General features: G+C 43.5%; 1 protein-coding gene across 1 annotated transcript; it reads left to right on the plus strand.

The window, feature by feature from the left end:
• Positions 1-5719: 5719 nt before the first annotated feature.
• LOC124869726 (transcriptional regulator Myc-B-like) lies at positions 5720-9496 on the plus strand. Its single transcript, XM_047367800.1, has 3 exons — positions 5720-6127; positions 7968-8610; positions 8722-9496. Exons 2-3 carry the CDS (start codon positions 7977-7979, stop codon positions 9222-9224), a joined length of 1137 nt encoding a protein of 378 aa, XP_047223756.1. The 5' UTR covers positions 5720-6127; positions 7968-7976; the 3' UTR covers positions 9225-9496.
• Positions 9497-19548: the final 10052 nt, after the last annotated feature.

Raw genomic sequence — 19548 nt, forward strand, 5'->3', positions numbered from 1 at the left:
AGATAATCTCATGAAACAGGCCTGGACAAAAATGATGGTACCCCTGAAAATAATGTGACCAAAGGGACGTGTTAAATCAAGGTGTGTCCATTAATTAGCATCACAGGTGTCTCCATTCGTGTAATCAGCCAGTGGGCCTATATATAGGGCTACAGGAAGTCACTGTGCTGTTTGGTAACATGGTACCACACTCAACATGGACCAGAGGAAGTGAAGGAAAGAGTCTCAGGAGATTAGAAAGAAAGTTATGGTCAAGCATGTTAAAGGTAAAGGTTATAAGATCATCTCCAAGCAGCTTCATGTTCCTGTGACTACAGTTGCACATATTATTCAGAAATGTAAGATCCATGGGACTGTAGCCAACCTCCCTGGACGTGGCCACAGGAGGAACATTGATGACAAAACAAAGAGACGGATAAAACGAACGGTAACAAAAGACTTAATGGGAGACGACCAAGGAGACCATTGTTGAAAACAATTCATAAAAAGCCAGACTGGAATTTACCAAACTACATGTTGACAAGCCACAAAGCTTCTGGGAGAATGTCCTATGGACAGATGAGACAAAAATTAAACTTTTCAGCAAGGCACATCAGCTCTATGTTCACAGACGGAGAAATGAAGCATATGAAGAGAAGAACACTGTTCCTACTGTGAAACATGGAGGAGGTTCTGTTATGTTCTGGGGCTGTTTTGCTGCATCTGGCTCAGGGTGTCTTGAATCTGTCCAGGGTATAATGAAATTTCAAGACTATCAATGGATTCTAGAGAGAAATGTGCTGCCCAGTGTCAGAAAGCTTGGTCTCAGTCGCAGGTCATGGGTCTTTCAACAGGATAATGACCCAAAACACACAGCTAGAAACACCCAAGAATGGCTAAGAGGAAAACATTGGACTATTCTGAAGCGGACCTCTATGACCCCTGACCTAAATCCTATTGAGCATCTTTGGAAGGAGCTGAAACATGCCGTCTGGAAAAGGCTCCCTTCAAACCTGAGACAACTGGAGCTGTTTGCTCATGAGGAGTGGTCCAGAATACCTGCTGAGAGGTGAAGAAGTTTCATTAACAGTTATAGGAATCATTTGATTGCAGTGATTGCCTAAAATGTTGTGCAACAGAATATTAAGTTAAGGGTACCATCATTTTTGTCCAGGCCTGTTTCCTGAGTTTATTTTTTAAAATAATTCTGTTGAAACATGTTTGAAAAACAACGTCTGACTTTGTTCATTTTCATAGAATTTTTATTCATTATTACCTTTGTCAGATTCAGGTTCTTTCTGTGACCATTGTGGGTTTTTCTTTCATTAACCGAAGGGTACCAAGAATTTTGTCCATGTATGTAAGCCCTGTAGAACATTTGAGAAGAAACATCTACAGAGCCATCGCTGCAGGTCTTTATGTGCTCTTTATCTACAGACTGGTTAGATCTACTGATGACGTTTCTGCATTAATACGTTTTTTATAATATTATTTTTGTGCAGTAGTTTCTTTAATGTTTCCCCCTCGCTCTGCCTTTCCTGTTTGCTGTTGCAGCAAATCAATGGTTCTGTTCTGTTGTGTTCTGTTGTGTGATGAAGGGCAGGTGGAGCCAACTTCATTAGATGAAAGCAGTTTGTTATCTTCACCAGCAGAGGGCAGCAGAGCAGCAGCTTCAGGAGGGTGATGATGGATCTTCTTCAGGTAATCAGAAAGCAGCAATTTGGGTTTTCATTTATTCAGAGGAAGTCTTCAGAACTTCTTCATGCAGGGTTTGGTTCTAATTGGTCCATTAGTCCAAGCATCCTTCTTGCCGCTAGAAGATTTTTAAATTTTTTTATTTAAAGGTTTATTCCAAGCCAGTAAGAAAACACATATAATAAAAACATTTTTTTTTTAAGTATAGTGTACTACTGAATCCAAAAAATGATAATAACAATAATAATAATAGTAAGAATGACTTGGAAAGGAGTGGGATGAAGAAAACCTGTTTTAGTCCGACCTCCTGTTCACATTCCTTAAGAAATGATATGATTGCTGCCAATTACAGCTTAATAACTAAATCTGTCATATCAACATAGCATTTTACATCAATAACAATATACATAAAGAAGAGAATCAACATATTCAATATATAGTCATTATAACCACAATATATAGATCTACATTATAGGTCCAGTCACACCCCAAATATTTGTAATATGTTTTTATTGGCTTTATATAAAAATCTACTAAATCAAAAAATGTTAACATTTTAGACTCCCAGAATAAAGTATTAGTGTGATCAAAAAATCCTACTTTATGTATAACTCTCGCAGCACGTTTTTGGAGTATAAAGAGAGGATGTAGTAAACTTATTGTCCCAGATTTCTATACAGTCGGTTAAATAAGGCAAAACTAATGAGCAATACAATAATCGCAGTGCATTATTTTCCAAGGAGTATTTAACCTTGTTAATAATTGAGTCACTTTTAGAAATGTTACTTTGTGTGTGTCTGATGTGTGGTTTCCATCTTAATCTGCTCTAAATAGTTATTTCCAAACATTTTATTTCTGACACGATATCAATATCAACATCATCTATATTTATTACTGAGTTTAAAATCTCTTTATAATTTCCAAAGAACATTACTTTAGTTTTATTTAAATATAGAGATCATGTATTTATATCCATCCATGATTTTAGTTGAAGTAGTTCATTATTTATAATGTATATTAAATGAATATAACTATCACTAGAGTAAAATATATGGGTGTCATCTGCAAATAGAATTAGTTTTAATAACTTAGATACATTAAATATTATGATTTAATGATTATATTCAGTTTTTCTATTCTTGTATAGTGGTATTATTTTAGTAATCTTCGTTTTATTTGGAAAAGTTCCTGTTAGAAATGATAGATTATATATATATACATTAATGGATTAGAGATACTATGTATAATTCTTTTTACTAACGTAATATCTATTTTATAACAAACAGTAGATGATTTGTTCCTACATTTATCAAATAATATCTATTCATTCTACCTCAGTAACTCCAGACAGAAACATCTTCTTTGAATTGATTTCTATGGATAAATTATCCAGTTTATTGGATTTATGGATTTTACCTGCCAAGTCTGGCCCAACATTTACAAAACATTATTAAAACTATCTACAGTTTTATTCATATAAAGTTTTCATCCTCCGTTGGTTTGCTCCAGAAGATAATCCCAGATAATTTTTGGAACATCTGAGCTGTCTAGTTTGGTAACAACCTTAGTGGCTCGTGTTGTTTTTGCAGATCAAACGGAGAAAAAAGCTCCTCTGGGTTTTCTGATGGCTTGAATGATCTCAGAACGTCACTCATGAGAATCCATCTTCTTCATCATTTAGGCTCCAACGTTCTCGCTCAGCAGCTGACAGATCAGATCTGACCTGCAGGATCTGTTTGGTTCTCCTTGCTGAAACATCACTTCATCAGCAGCAAACCTGATGGAAGGAGAGAATGTTCTGCTGGACGTTTCCTGCAGAGGTCCTGCATCATCTTCAGACGTTTCCATGGGTTGACAGTAAACAACGTTCCAGCATCATCTCCAGGATTCCTGCCTGAATCCCACTTTGGTTCCGTCACCCACAGTCCGTTCTCTCCTCTTTGGACCTCGGGAGGCTTGTTTAGGAGTTCATGAAGGTTCTAGTTTGGCTTCTAAACCACAGCACAGGAGCACCACAGGGGACTGTACTCTCACCATTCCTTTTCACTCTGTACACCTCAGACTTCCAGTACAAGACAGACTCCTGTCATCTGCAGAAATACTCGGATGATTCTGGAGTTGTGGGGTGGATCAGAGATGGACAAGAAGCTGAGTACAGGAAGGTGGTGGACCACTTTGTGGCATGGTGTGGAAACAATCATCTCATTTTGAACGTGACTAAAACAAAGGAGATGATTGTAGATTTTAAGAGAAACAGGAATAAGTCAAAAACTATTTCTATCATGGGAGAAGAAGTGGAGGTGGTGGAGGAGTATAAATACCTCGGTGTTCACCTGGACAATAGACTAGAGTGGAGATGCAACTGTGAAGCCATCTACAAGAAGGGACAGAGCAGACTGTACTTCTTGAGGAAGCTTAGGTCCTTCAGTGTTAACAGCAAGATGCTGCATATCTTCTATAAGTCTGTTGTGGAAAGTGTGATCTCTTCTACCATCATCTGCTGGGGAAGCAGCATCAGAACCAGGGACTTAAAAAAGCTCAACAAGCTGATAAAGAAGGCTGGCTCTGTTCTGGGGACTCCTCTAGAACCTCTGGAGATCATTGTGGAAAGATGGATTCTTAATAAAATGAAGAACATTATGGAGAACCCTGAGCATCCTCTTCATGAGACTGTCCTACAACAACAGAGTGTCTTCAGTCAGAGGCTTCTTCAGATCTGCTGTAAGATGGAGCTCTACAGGAGATCCTTCCTGTCCACAGTCATCAGCATCTACAACGGCTCTTTGAGGAAACCTTCATAATATGAGCTACAACAACATTTAATTTCCCTTTGGGATTAATAAAGTATTTTTGAATTGAATTTCTTCTCCTTCAGCTCAGATTGTCTTTCAGTTCTGCAGTTTTTATTTTAAGCCACGTTGCTTTGAGTCTTCTGGCCTGATGCTCTGGGTTCTTCTTGGCTGACCAGGATGGTTCTGCTTTCCAGCCAGAACATTTTGTTTGGATCCAACTGGGCCCATGTTTCCTGTCGGTTCGAGGCAGCTGAAGGTCTTTGGACCTGATGCAGAAGCATTCGTTTGTTTCCAGTAGAAGAAGTGGTTCCCTGTTTTCTGCCAGAGTTGGAGCTCCACATAAATGTGTGAAACTGCTGGTGACAATAATAAAGCAATAAAATATTAATAAAATACAAAATAAAAAAAAATCTAAAATAATAATAAAGAAATTTGAAGTTTGCAAACTTTATTCATCTGTCTTCAGTGATTTATCTAAAATAAAAGTTGAATTTATTTCAGTGAAAATGTAAATGTTCTGTTTTGGGTTTTAGACGGTCAAGTGAACCAAACAGAACCGTTTGTTGAAAACAGACCATTTATTTAATGATAAATACAACCAGAAGTAACTCCAGTCAAACATGGCTGCAGAAATATTTTCATGTTTGATTTAATTCAGCTATAAAATACTTATTTTATTTTTTCACTTTTATTGAACCAGATTCTGGTTCCGGATCAGATATGTGGACCAGATCTAAATCAGCTTTATCACTTTAAATGTTTCATTTTATTAGTTTTAAAAAAAAATGTTTTAAATTTTCTTAATTTTTTTTAAAAAGCTAAAATTACTGATGAATTCTCTTCAGTTTCAAGCAGCAGTTTTAGGTCTTTTTGTTTTTTATTTTTATAATTTTAAAATGTTATTTTCTTTGACGTATTTGTTTAGTTTTAAAGCAAAAACTGTAAACTTTTATTTGTATATTTTTTATATTTCATGTTTATAAGATAAAAAAAACCTCCATATTAACATTTTTGTCTATTTTATGATCTTATAATAATACTTTTACTGGTTCTTGTCAGTAATTTGTGAGATTTTCGCGCTCTTTAAACCTTTTTATTTTCTTTTATTTCCCTGTTTTCTTTGTTTGTTTGTTTGTTTGTTTGTTTGTCCTTGTTTTCATGACATCACCAGTGGATAATCTCTGATTTCCCGGAACTTTCTCCCCTTGCATCATTTACAGTCAGTGTGGACCACCCGAACCGTTACACCGCACATCCGCGGAGTAAAATAGTTCCCTCATTAAACGCGTCCCTTGACCCGGATGGACCCGGACCCGCAGCCGTAGTTCTGCTGCTCTGTCAGAAACACAGATGTTGATGTTTGTCAGCTGCTTAGAAACTGAGCGACGACGCGCATCAGGTTGTTACGTAGAAGACAAGTGGCGGGAAGATTGTGACGTAAGCGGAAAGAAAAGAAGTCGGAGGAGATAAATGCGTGAAGTGCGGCTCGATGCGGTGAGTCAGCCTGAGAAAGCAGAGCAGAGAACATCAGCTCACAGACAATAATAACCCTGGTTTACTGATCCGGACGGGTTTCGGTTCTGACTCTGAGGTTCTGCTGCACCAACTTTACTCTGAAGACTCCACTTTATCTGCGGGAACTTCTGGATTTCACGTCAGCGGTGAGTTCAACAGCTGTTGGTTTTTAATTATCCCACCTTGATTGTAAATAAACGGAAACATCTGGATGCAGAACATCTCAGCTGTCAGAGAACGTGACGTCACGGTTCTATTGTTTCTATGTGAAATAAAACCTGAATCTGGTTGGAGCTTCTTCTGAACATCTTCTCTAGTTTCACTCTAAACACCACGGGACAGTCTGTAATTAGCCGAGACAGTAGAACTTTAATAGAACCTGACACTAGAACCTTGTAGAATCTGACACTAGAACCTTAATAGAATCTGACACTAGAACCTTAATAGAACCTGACACTAGAATCTTGTAGAATCTGACACTAGAACCTTAATAGAACCTGACACTAGAACCTTGTAGAATCTGACACTAGAACCTTGCAGAATCTGACACTAGAACCTTGTAGAATCTGACACTAGAATCTTGTAGAATCTGACACTAGAACCTTAATAGAACCTGACACTAGAATCTTGTAGAATCTGACACTAGAATCTTGTAGAATCTGACACTAGAACCTTGTAGAATCTGACACTAGAACCTTAATAGAATCTGACACTAGAACCTTGTAGAATCTGACACTAGAATCTTGTAGAATCTGACACTAGAACCTTAATAGAACCTGACACTAGAACCTTGTAGAATCTGACACTAGAACCTTAATAGAATCTGACACTAGAACCTTGTAGAATCTGACACTAGAACCTTGTAGAATCTGACACTAGAACCTTGTAGAATCTGACACTAGAACCTTAATAGAATCTGACACTAGAACCTTGTAGAATCTGACACTAGAATCTTGTAGAATCTGACACTAGAACCTTAATAGAACCTGACACTAGAATCTTGTAGAATCTGACACTAGAACCTTGCAGAATCTGACACTAGAACCTTGCAGAATCTGACACTAGAACCTTGTAGAATCTGACACTAGAATCTTGTAGAATCTGACACTAGAACCTTAATAGAACCTGACACTAGAATCTTGTAGAATCTGACACTAGAATCTTGTAGAATCTGACACTAGAACCTTGTAGAATCTGACACTAGAACCTTAATAGAATCTGACACTAGAACCTTGTAGAATCTGACACTAGAACCTTAATAGAACCTGACACTAGAATCTTGTAGAATCTGACACTAGAACCTTGCAGAATCTGACACTAGAACCTTGTAGAATCTGACACTAGAACCTTAATAGAACCTGACACTAGAACCTTGTAGAACCTGACACTAGAACTTTAATAGAACCTGACATTAGAACCTTAATAGAATCTGACAGTAGAACCTCGATAGAACCCGACACTAGAACCTTGTAGAACCTGACACTAGAACCTTGTAGAACCCGCAGAACATCTCGGCTGTCTGTAGACAGCTCAGGTTTGCTTTTATTAAACTTTCTGATAAAAACTTTTCTTGTTGGATTTCTGTTCAAATAAAACCCAAATTTCCTGATAATTTTCCAACAGAGACGCTTCATCCTGTTTTCATCTTTAAAATTTTCCTAAACTGAAACAGATTTTCTCTTTTGACCCATTTTAACATTTTATAATATTTCTAACAAGGTCTGGCACTGAACATCGGACCTTCTCTGAACCGACTCCGGCCACTGATCTGAGAGTCAGATTCTGGAATATCTGATTTTGTTTTCCTGTTCAGTAAATGCCTCAAAGCTAAAAACTCCCACACTTTTCAGTCAGTGAATGCATCACCTCACAGCCTGCAGATACGTCTCTATCTGAGAACCTGCAGCAGTTCTGGACTCAACTCGGACCTCACCGAAACCGGTCCAGGAAAAGTCTCGTTTAACCCGTGTGTTGTTGTCTTCTCAGGCAGCTGTGATGGCGCCGATGTTAGCCACGCCCAGCACAGACTACGACTACGACACCATCCAGCCGTGCTTCTTCCTGAGTGGGGAGGAGGAGGACTTCTACCCTCCTCCACACAGCCAGCTCCTCCCTGGTCCAGGTGAGGACATCTGGAAGAAGTTTGAGCTCCTCCCAACTCCTCCCTTGTCGCCCAGCCGGACTCCTCCTCAGTCGGACCATTCGCTGTCCGCCGCAGACCACCTGGAGGCGGTGTCAGAACTGCTGGATGAAGACTCCAACCCCTCAGCGGCGTTCCTTCAGTCCTTCATCATCCAGGACTGCATGTGGAGCAGCAGCTTCGGAGCAGCCACCAAGCTGGAGAAGGTGGTGTCAGAGAGGCTGGCGTCTCTCCGGGCCCGCAGGGACTCGTCTGACACCTGCAGCCTCACAGGTGGAGGTTCTGATCCACAGGTGGGCCGGTGCCAGGTGAACGCAGAGTACCTGCAGGACCTCCAGGCTGCAGCATCAGAGTGCATTGATCCCTCTGTGGTGTTCATGTACTCGCCAGCGAGCGAGAAGCAGAGCGAGGAAGACGGAGCGACGATGGAGGCGGGGTCAGAGTTGAGTCTGGAGACGCCGCCGCTCAGCAGCAGCGACAGCGAATCAGGTGGGAAACAGGAAGTTGTTCTTTTCTGCCTGTCCTGTTGATGTTCTATGAAGTTCTGCTCCTCTCTGGTGTAAATCTGGTTCATTTCAGTGTTTTTGTTTCTTTCCACAGAAGAAGAAGAGGAGGATGGTGAGGAAGAAGAGATTGACGTGGTGACGGTGGACAGACAGAGGACATCTCGGAGGTCTGATGCCTTACCTCTGGTCCTTAAGCGCTCCCACATCAACATCCAGCAGCACAACTACGCCGCCCCACAGCCTGCTGAGAAGCGGCTGAAGGTGGCGGAGAGCCCGGCGACAGCGAAGCAGAGCGGCGGCCGGCGGTGCTGGAGCCCGCGGTCCGACGGAGAGGACGAGGACAGGCGCCGGACTCACAACGTGTTGGAGCGGCAGCGACGGAACGAGCTGAGGATCAGCTTCCTGGCTCTGAGGGACCAGATCCCGGCGGTGGCCAACAACGACAAGGCGGCGAAGGTGGTGATCCTGAAGAGGGCGACAGAGTTCATCAGGGAGGTCGGAGAGGACGAGAGGAGGCTGCTGAGGAAGAAGGACGAGCTGACGAAGAGGAGCAGAGAGCTGAAGCGGCGACTGGAGCAGCTCCGGACTTTACATTAACGGCAGTTTTTCTGCTGTTTTAGTTAGTTTTCATGTTGGAAACTGAGGTGTAGTTTATAACCCGTGGGTCATAATGACTAAACATGTTCTGCAGAACAGTACCAGATCATATCTGAGCGACCGGCGGCGGGCGGCTGGTCTGTAATCTTATTTATTTCCTGTTTAGAGGTTAATTTATCATCGCTGTGTTCTTCTGATTCTGTCCCGAAACATTTTATTTTTATATTTTCCTTCACACAATCAAACAAAATAAAACCCCTGTTTGGATCAGAGGTTCTGTAGACCGTGGTTTTTCTTCTCATTAACCAGAACTTTTCCTCACAGCCTCACAGCTCAAATCTTACCCGCATTCCCAGTCGGCTCAGATTCACTGGAAGAGAATTTCTGGTGAAACCCGATGTCATTCCTCAGGGTTGACCCTGACCTCATGGGAGCAACAGAATCTGATCCGGTGGGCTGTTTTTCTAGAACTTTCTCCTGTTTATGTTCTGGATCACTCTCTGCGATCCCATCAAATGTCTCCACAGAGGTCCAGTTGGAGTGTTTCACACCGTTGTGTCATCCAGGAACATCTGATGTTATCTGGTTCTGTTTCCAGTGAACTGGGAGGGAAAACTGGGTGAAAGTTCAGCTCCGGTCTGTTTAAACCTGGATCAGCTGATCCACGAGCAGCGAAGTGGCTTCAGACACAAGCGGGCCTGATTCAGAACTTCTAATCCCAAACCCAAAGATGAACACCAGGAATAAAACAGTTTTATTTCTTCAGGGGAAAATTTGACGGTTTTATTGAAGAAAAATTCAACTTTATTTCATTTTTCACTAAAGAAGCAGAAACAAAAAGGTCATCTGGGTCGCCTGGACTCCTAAACTACGGAGTTAATCTGGACTCTTGGCAGAACCGCAGCTTCTTCCTTCCTCTTACCAAAAACAGTAAAAACAAGAAGCTGTGGTGGGTTACAAGACTGAGTCAGAACATCAGTCCAGACTGCTGAGTCATGGTCCGGGTCTCCAGCTGGTCCTGCTGGTTCTGCTTCATCAGTGATGAGTAACGGCTTTCCTGTTTCTCTTGGCACCAAAACATGTTCCAGCAGGTTCTTCCCTAAATTTAGGAGTTAATGTTTGTTCTGTTCCAGGATGTCTGAGAATAAATGATCAGAACCAGAAGCAGCTGGTTCCAGTTTATTTTTAGTTAAAACCAGATGTAAAACGTTAACATCTGGGTTCTGGAGAACTTGATGAGTTCAGTTTTATTTGACTGTTTTCATGTTGTCCTGATTTTGACAGAATTTCATGAAGAAACGATGATTAACTCCTAATAAACATCCTTTCAGCCTCGTCTTCCTCAGCTTGTTTCATGTTAATCTGATCAAACATCTGAAAATAAATGATTTTCTAGTTTAATTTATTAACTCAAACCTGCTCTAAAGCTGATTCACAAACAACACAAACCCGTTCAGATCTTCATGGTTGGACTGGATCTTAAAGGATGTGGTTTGATCTTCTGGGTCAGGAGAGAAAGATCTACAGCAGACCTTGATTTTTCTGCTCCTCCTTCCTAGTGTGACCCCCAGCAGCTCATCGGTTTGTCATGGTTCAGAGCTCCAGGGTGACCCTGCTAACCTGCATGGATCTTCTCTTAAAACGCTCTAAAGGTTCTGAAGGTTTCAGTAAACTGTATATAATCTCGGTCCAGTTATTGCTTCAGCTGCAGCAGGATGACCCGAACTGAGTTACACTGAAGGACGGGGTCCTAATTATTAACCTGTTTTATGTCTTCATGAACCATCCGCCATGTTTTCATCTTCAACAAACTGCTGAAACTAACTGGCTGTAAAATGTCTTCATCAGGTTCAGATTTCTGCTCCTCATCGGTCTCATTAACCTCAACCTCAGCAACATCTCAGCGGTGATAGAATCCTAAAACCATGAAACTGCACCATGTCCCGATGTCATCGGGGATAATCCCGGTTCTCCTGCAGGGTTCCTCAGGAAATCACTTCCTGTTTGCTTCTATTGAACACCTCAAACGAAGCGTTCCTGCAGCGGTTCCCCCAGCGGTTCCTCTGTAGAGGACAGCAGGTCACTGGAACAATGTGGGTAATCATTTAACCTTCAGACATGCATAAAACGTCTCTGTCTGAAGACGCTTCAGTTTCCCACCAAACTCCTTTCCAGCAGGTGGGTCGAGACGTTCCAGAACCAAACAGCGTGTCATTGTGGGTAAACTAACTGCAGACGTTTTTATAGCTACAACGCTGCAGTGATTAAAACCCTCGCAGGTAAAACTGACTAGGTGGGGGAAAGTCAGACTTGCTCAACCACAGCATCGTTCATTCCTCAGGTGAGTTGTTCAAGAGGATTGGTTCTGGTTCTGGCCCTGAACCCTAGAATAACAAACTGGTCAGAACTGGTGGAAAAATTCTAATGCTGTCAGAATTTTGTCACAAGCATTTATTCTCCTATGATGAATTACAGACAGACTGGGCTCACCACAGAGGGCTGGTAAATCCCTCCGTATGGTGCCGGTTTGATAGGTTTCCAAACTACTGCTCTTGGACAACATTTCTCAGGACCTTCTCCTCCTCACTGAATAAATCACCACATTGAACCCATTTAAAGTGATTATTGACCTTCTGATCCCAGAGGGAAGACAGGAGAATCTGAGTGATTTTATACTCAGATCATCTGGTTTAGTTGTTGTGTAACACAGGAACCAATCACGGGTCCCCATTGATTCTTTATTGACATGTTTTAGGGACCCGGCTCCTCCCTAAAGTCTGATTTAATCACCTGTTATCAAAATGAAGGTAATGTGTTTTTGTTCTCTTCCAGGCAACAGAAACACATTTATCTGTCATTATATTTACATAAGAAATAACAGAAGTTACTTCTCTGCTTTTTTACATGATGTCCTTAGCCCAGGTAAGAACCAGGTTCTGCTGGAGGTTTGGGCTTTCTGTAAATGTTTCACTAACGAGCATAATGAACTAAATTTGTCTGCGTTCCACTATAACTAGGATCATATTTGAATGTAATCTATTTAACTTGTAGATTATTAGTTTTCTAGTTTCACATCTAGCTTGAATAGACAAAGAATCTGTCATATTAACAGGTCAGAGGTCATCCAGTCTGTTTTTATCTCTCTCAGGTAAGACAAGAATCTGTCAGTAATGCTGATGGATGACGGCTGATGTTTTCTCCATGGAAACATAATATGAGCGTTTCTTTACAGTCTGCTGACTGACAACAACAACTTCTCTGCTGTTTTGCCTCCTTGACTACAGCGCTGTGCTCCTCTCAGGGATCCCTGAAGCAGTCGTTGTTCTGCCCGGCTAGTTGCCTCTACTTGGGCTGTTAACCAGGAGGGAAGTGGACAAAAACATCTGCCCAAAAACCCGCCTGTTAATTATTTTAAAATAGCAGCTTTTACCTTTAAAGCCTGAAATGTCCCATAAATACATGACTCGCTCATCTGAGCAATGAGATTCCTCATCAGCAGCCTGCCGACTGTTCCCAGTTTCAGAACAAAGGAGGAATCAACGTATTTTCATTAATTATCCACATTTTATTAAACTCTTCTTTAAGAGCTCAGAACTTTAACTACATTAAGAAAAACCCAAACCGTTTGATTTTGAGAAACCTTGAAGATGATGTCAAACATAAGCTGCTGTGACCAGATTCACTGTTTGCCTCCTGCTTCCTAAACCACTTGGTAAACCTGTTGGTAAAAGTTCAACATAAATGATGATTTGATCCTAGCTGGCCTGTGAGCAGTGGTGTTCTTCAGCTTCACCCAGCAGCCTCCCATTAAACCAAGTAATTGTTCTATACCGCTTCCTCCATAGTGGGTCACAGGGAGCTGGTGCCTCTCTCAGCAGTCTATGGGTGGGAGGCGGGGTCCACCCTGGACAGGTCACCAGACCATCACAGGGCAACACAGAACAAACAATCATGCACACCTAAGGGAAATTTAGAGAGACCAATCAACCTGACAGTCATGTTTTTGGACTAGTGGGAGGAAGCCGGAGTACCCGGTGAGAACATGCAAACTCCAAGCAGAAACCCCTGGCCAGGAGTCAAACCCAGGACCTTCTTGCTGCAAGGTAACAGTGCTACCAACTGTGCCACCGTGCAGTCCATTGTGGAAACTTGTTGAAAACTACCATGTTAATGACTCCTGATGTGATCTCCACAAGAGACCTGGCAGCTTCATGTCACGGCCAGCCTGGCAGCCTGCAGGCAGATTTAAGCAGCGGTTTCTTCAGAACCTGCTGCCGGCAGGGTCACTGATGACCCAACCTGTTTATAACCTGGAGAACATAATATAACTCTATAGCTGTTGTGTTATCAGTTTATTAGCTTTATATTTAATTATCAACATGATAATCATCAAACTGCAGCATGTTTAGACAGAATGGTCAAGAGTTTGAGACTCTGGTGGAGAAAGATTGAATTTTGAAGCACTTTAATTACCGATTCCTCCTGCAGAACTTCCTTTACTTGACATAAGTGACTCTTCCAGCAGGATGTGTCTCTTGATGTAGGGAATCATGAAGGACGGGTTTGATGAGGAGGAGGAACTCTGTCTTCATCATCATGGACCTGCTGCAGGTTTCTGAGCTCTGAAACACTTTGTGGAAACTAAGTCATTTATTTATATCTGTGGGTTTGTTCAAAGATCCTGATAAGAATAAACTCTGTTCATAGAAAACACCAAGAACACTGTTCCTCTGACCTGACCCAGTTTATTCTGCTGTTCAGAACCAGGCCAACATTTTCGCATCAGACCCACATTAAAGGCCTGCAGGTGTTTTATCAATAATTCAGCTTCTTTCTTGCACCTGCTCCAACGAGGCGGTCTGTAAATGAATCATATAAATAACTCAGATCTGATGAACCAAACCAGCAGCTGCTACCGGGTTCAAATTCTGATGGATGTTCTGGCTTTTTCACGACGTTTACGAATTAAAAGAAAATTTCCCCCGATGACGGGCAGAGCCCCCTTGGGACTCCATGATGGCCTCCGCCCCTCTAACAGCACCCACCTACGTCTGCAGCCGGGTTTTCCTGAGCGCTGCACGGAAAGTGAAACCACTTCTGTCAGCAGACCACCGTCTGTCAACCGCACCTCAGAGATGTTTCCACTGCAGATTATCCACCGAAACAGCAATGTTTAGCTTTTGACAAAGTAAATAAATAAAAATGTGAGCCCTCTTGGGACGAGGGTCTCTCTCACGGATCAGTTTTAAAGCTTCTTTACAAACATTTCAGCCTTAAATACTTTTTTATTGCCTGTTTAATTGTAGCACATTAATAAAGGATCAGAGAGAAGAAACTCAAAATCAACATCCATTGCCTTTACCTGCATCCTTACCACGTCGAGGGGTGGGGGTGTCATTAGGTGAGAGGTGGGGCACAGCCTGGACTGGTCACCAGTCCATCACCAGTCAAACAACCATGCACCAACAAGGGATGTAGAGAGGCTTGTTTCTGGACTGTGGGAGGACGCTGGAGTGCCTGGAAAGAACCCCTGCCTGCACAGGGAGAACAGGCCAACTCCAGGTCAGGATTCAAACCCTGCACCTTTTTGCTGCCAGGCAACAGTGCTACCCACTGCACCACCGCGCAGCCTCTAAATAAACATGCTGACCAGTCAAGTGAAAAAAGGATTATCAGTGATTTTGGGATCCAAATACGTATCTGCATAAAATAACATTAAGAGAAAAAAATAACCGTGATAAAAAAAAAAAGAGGCAAAGATCTTCCAAAACAAAGAGCAACGATTGAAGATGACTCACTGAAGGAAATATGACAGCTGGAGAATTTGATTTTACTCCTTTAAAGGGGAATTTCCCTTTAAATGCATCATTCGGCTTGTGAAACAAAGACAGAAACGTGATGTTAAATTTGGAAAATCTAAATGTGTCAGAAAGAAGCGTGTGAGACATCGGTGTCTCCCCTTCACCTCCCTCAGCTCTCTGCGCTCCATCGCTCACTTCCTGCAGAAACACAACTAAAGACCCTTGTCCTGTCCCATCAGGCCCCCTTAAAAACTCTTCTTTAGGTCTTTAAGCAGGAAGCATTGAGCATTAAAACTGTGGGGAATCAATGAACTTGGAGTTCCTACTTTCAGATGACTTACAGAAGCAGGGTGCAGAGTAATGTTCCATGCAAAGCAGTTCTGGTTTGTGCACATACTGTAAACATCCGGTCTTTGGGTCAGAAATCTGAATGTAGGAGCTGGAGCATGACTGAAACCAAGAACCCCAGTAGGTGAGTTTCCATCCAGCTGTTTTTGAGGACTTTCTCAGTAAGTATGTAAAAAAAAACTGAGTGGAAATTCCACAAACCCGAAGAAATGCTCAACGCTTCACAGAAAGAGACACAGATTTCTGATGACTTCTGGAGTCAAATCCTGTTTCAGCGTCTAGAGCCACCAGGAATCTTTCTGGAGAAATATGTCAGAAAATATTCAGATTTCAGGTTTTCTGAAGACCAGTCCAGCTGTCACTAGTGACGTACCGATATGAAACTTTGGGCCAATGTCGACAACCGATAATATTGCTGTTATGACCGATGACCAATATTTACAGATATGGTATCTATTATATAAATTTTTCCCCACCCAAACGACCAGACCTCTGCCACTGCTTTCTGCTCCAGTTAAATGGCCCACAATCCTGTGCTGCATCACATGACAGTGATGGTGAAACCTCACAGCAACAGGACGGAAATGAATCAGTTGTTAATATCGGCCCGGTTTTACTGATGGAACCGATGCCGATATGTTAATGCAGATATATCATAAGGTGTTGACAGTACCACTGAAACATTTCATGAGCGAAAGAACCAGATCCTGAATATCAGTTGCTACAGTGGGTTTGTTCTGGTTCTGCCTTGGAGATGAGGAAAGGAACTCTATCAGCTACTGCTCCTCCACTTTAGAAGTGATCTCCTCAGAACCCTCCATGATGTCTACCTTTGGAGGTTTCCCGGGCATGTCCCCCTAGGATCAATCTGAGAATGGGTCACACAGGTTCTACAGGTTCTACAGGTTCATCCTAATAATGGTTTCTTGCTAATTAACTAATGTGGGGCTACTAAACAAAATGTCCAGGTTCTGTTCGGTCTGGGCTCCTTTTGAACGAACTACTGCATCATTGCGGTGTGGCATGGATGTGAACCTCCTGTGGTTCTGCTGAGGTGATCAGGAAGCCCGGTTTACTTTAATAGTGACCTTCTGGTCATCTGCACTGTTGGTTCTGGTGTCTTTCATCTTCCTCTTGATATTGCTCTATAGGTTCTGTATGGAGTTCTGGTCAGACCGCTTTGTTGGCGTTACCATGGTGATTAAAGCATCTATTTGTACTGTTGGTTGGTGGGCCAGTACCAAATCCTGCTGGAAAATGAAATCATCATCTCCATGAAGATTGTCAGCAGAGGTAGCATGAAGTGCTCTAAAATGTCTTGGTAGATGGCTGCGTTGACTGTGAACTTCAGAAAACCCAGTGGACCAGAACCAACAGATGACATAGCATCTCAAATCCTCACTGACTGGAAACTTGGCAACATGGATTCTGGGCCTCTCCACTCTTCCTCCAGAGTCTTGATCTCCAAATGAGGTCCAAACTTTGCTTTCATCTAAAAGAAAAACTTTGGACCAATGAGCAACAGCCCGGTTCTGTTTCTCCTTAGCCCAGATAAGACCATTTGATATTGTCTCTGGTTGAGGAGTGGTCCTAACTTAAGGACTGTGACAGCTGTAGTCCAGGTCCTGGATCTCTCTGTCTCTGGAGTCTCTTGAAGATCTGGCTCCAGCTGCAGCAGTTGATTGTGCACTGGTTTTCTGACATATTTCTCCTTCCACTCAACTTTCCAATAACATACTTGGATTAAGCAAATCTGTGAACCTTTTTACATTCAGCAATGAGCTTTTGTGATTGACCCTCCCCTGTGGAGGGAAGCGGTGACTGTCTGCTGGAGAACATTAATGATTTTTATGGATTTTAAGGACCTGATGCAATTACGTAAATTTCTGAAAAACTCAATTTAGAGTTTTCATTAGCTGTGAGCTAAACCCATCCATATTAAAAGAAATATTAATAATAAAAGCATAAAGAGTCCCTAGAAGACAGCAATACCCCAGTGAAACATCTCGTCATCCTTATTTGGACCATAGAAGAAAGAAAAGGACTCTGCTGCTGAGGTTTGTCACATTTCTTCTCTGAGGTTCAGTCAGGAAGCTGAAATGGATCATCCCCGGCAAACCTGGACCTTTAGAGCTGCTCTGCAAATAAAACCCAGATGCTTGTTTTCACTTGTTCTCCCTCTGATGTGAAGACCTTCAACTAAGGGTTTACATGTTTTACAGCACAGAAAAGGTCCAGATGTTGAAAATGAGGGATTGTTCATTTATATGGAATCTGTTGGATGAAACTTGGACAAGTTTTGAGCTTCTTTTTTGTTTTTGGTGTTTTTTAGTGAAGTCATCAGACCTCAAGAAGGAAAGCAGGAGCTTCAGGTCTACAGTGGTTAGTTTTCATGATTTGCTTTTCTCAAACACTGTTGTCTCCAGGGAAATTAAAAAGGATCTTCCTCCGGAGGGTGGCTGGACACAGCCTTAGAGACAGCGGGAGGAGCTCCATCATCAAACGGGAGGAGCTCCATCATCCAACGGAAGGAGCTCCATCATCCAACGGAAGGAGCTCCATCATCCAACGGAAGGAGCTCCATCATCCAACGGAAGGAGCTCCATCATCCAGCGGGAGGAGCTCCATCATCCAGCGGGAGGAGCTCCATCATCCAACGGAAGGAGCTCCATCATCCAGCGGGTGGAGCTCCATCATCCAACGGGAGGAGCTCCATCATCCAACGGAAGGAGCTCCATCATCCAGCGGGAGGAGCTCCATCATCCAACGGGAGGATCCCGCTGGCGAGAGGAGCTCCATCATCCAACGGAAGGAGCTCCATCATCCAGCGGGTGGAGCTCCATCATCCAACGGGAGGAGCTCCATCATCCAACGGAAGGAGCTCCATCATCCAGCGGGAGGAGCTCCATCATCCAATGGGAGGAGCTCCATCCCGCTGGCGAGAGGAGCTCCATCATCCAGCGGGAGGGCCTTCATCAACCAGCAGGAGGACCTCCATCATCCAGTGGGAGGAGCTCCAGCCTCCAGCAGGAGGAGCTCCATCATCCAACGGGAGGAGCTCCATCATCCAACAAGAGGAGCTCCATCATCCAACGGAAGGAGCTCCATCACCCAACAAGAGGAGCTTCATCATCCAGCGAGAGGAGCTCCATCATCCAACGGGAGGAGCTCCATCATCCAACGGGAGGAGCTCCATCATCCTGCGGGAGGAACTCCATCATCCAACGGGAGGAGCTCCATCAACCAGCGAGAGGAGCTCCATCATCCAGCGAGAGGAGCTCCATCATTCTGCGGGAGGAGCTCCATCATCCAACGGGAGGAGCTCCATCATCCTGCGGGAGGAGCTCCATCATCCAACGGGAGGAGCTCCATCATCCAGCGAGACGAGCTCCATCATCCAACGAGAGGAGCTCCATCATCCAGCGGAAGGAGCTCCATCATCCAACAAGAGGAGCTCCATCATCCAGCGGAAGGAGCTCCATCATCCAGCGAGAGGAGCTCCATCATCCAGCGGGAGGAGCTCCATCATCCAGCGGGAGGAGCTCCATCATCCAACGGGAGGAGCTCCATCATCCAGCGGGAGGAGCTCCATCATCCAGCGAGAGGAGCTCCATTATCCAGCGGGAGGAGCTCCATCATCCAGCGGGAGGAGCTCCATCATCCAACGGGAGGAGCTCCATCAACCAGCGAGAGGAGCTCCATCATTCTGCGGGAGGAGCTCCATCATCCAACGGGAGGAGCTCCATCATCCAGCGAGAGGAGCTCCATCATCCAACGGGAGGAGCTCCATCATCCAGCGGGAGGAGCTCCATCATCCAACGGGAGGAGCTCCATCATCCAGCGGGAGGAGCTCCATCATCCAGCGAGAGGAGCTCCATCATCCAGCGGGAGGAGCTCCATCATCCAACGGGAGGAGCTCCATCATCCAGCGGGAGGAGCTCCATCATCCAGCGAGAGGAGCTCCATCATCCAGCGGGAGGAGCTCCATCATCCAACGGAAGGAGCTCCATCATCCAACGGAAGGAGCTCCATCATCCAACGGAAGGAGCTCCATCATCCAGCGAGAGGAGCTCCATCATCCAGCGAGAGGAGCTCCATCATCCAGCGAGAGGAGCTCCATCATCCAGCGGGAGAGCCGCTGCTCCTCCTTATCAAAACCGGAGGACAACTGATGG

The sequence above is a fragment of the Girardinichthys multiradiatus genome, chromosome 6, assembly GCF_021462225.1.
Source record: "Girardinichthys multiradiatus isolate DD_20200921_A chromosome 6, DD_fGirMul_XY1, whole genome shotgun sequence".
In the NCBI taxonomy this organism is placed as follows: Eukaryota; Metazoa; Chordata; class Actinopteri; order Cyprinodontiformes; family Goodeidae; genus Girardinichthys; species Girardinichthys multiradiatus.

What these genes read in the sequence shown, in the direction of transcription:
- LOC124869726 (XM_047367800.1), top strand. Translation starts at nt 7,977, where the DNA reads ATGGCGCCGATGTTAGCCACGCCCAGCACAGACTACGACTACGACACC. An exon ending in CAGCAGCGACAGCGAATCAG is followed by an intron (nt 8,611 to 8,721) that starts GTGGGAAACAGG and finishes TTCTTTCCACAG; the next exon opens with AAGAAGAAGAGGAGGATGGT.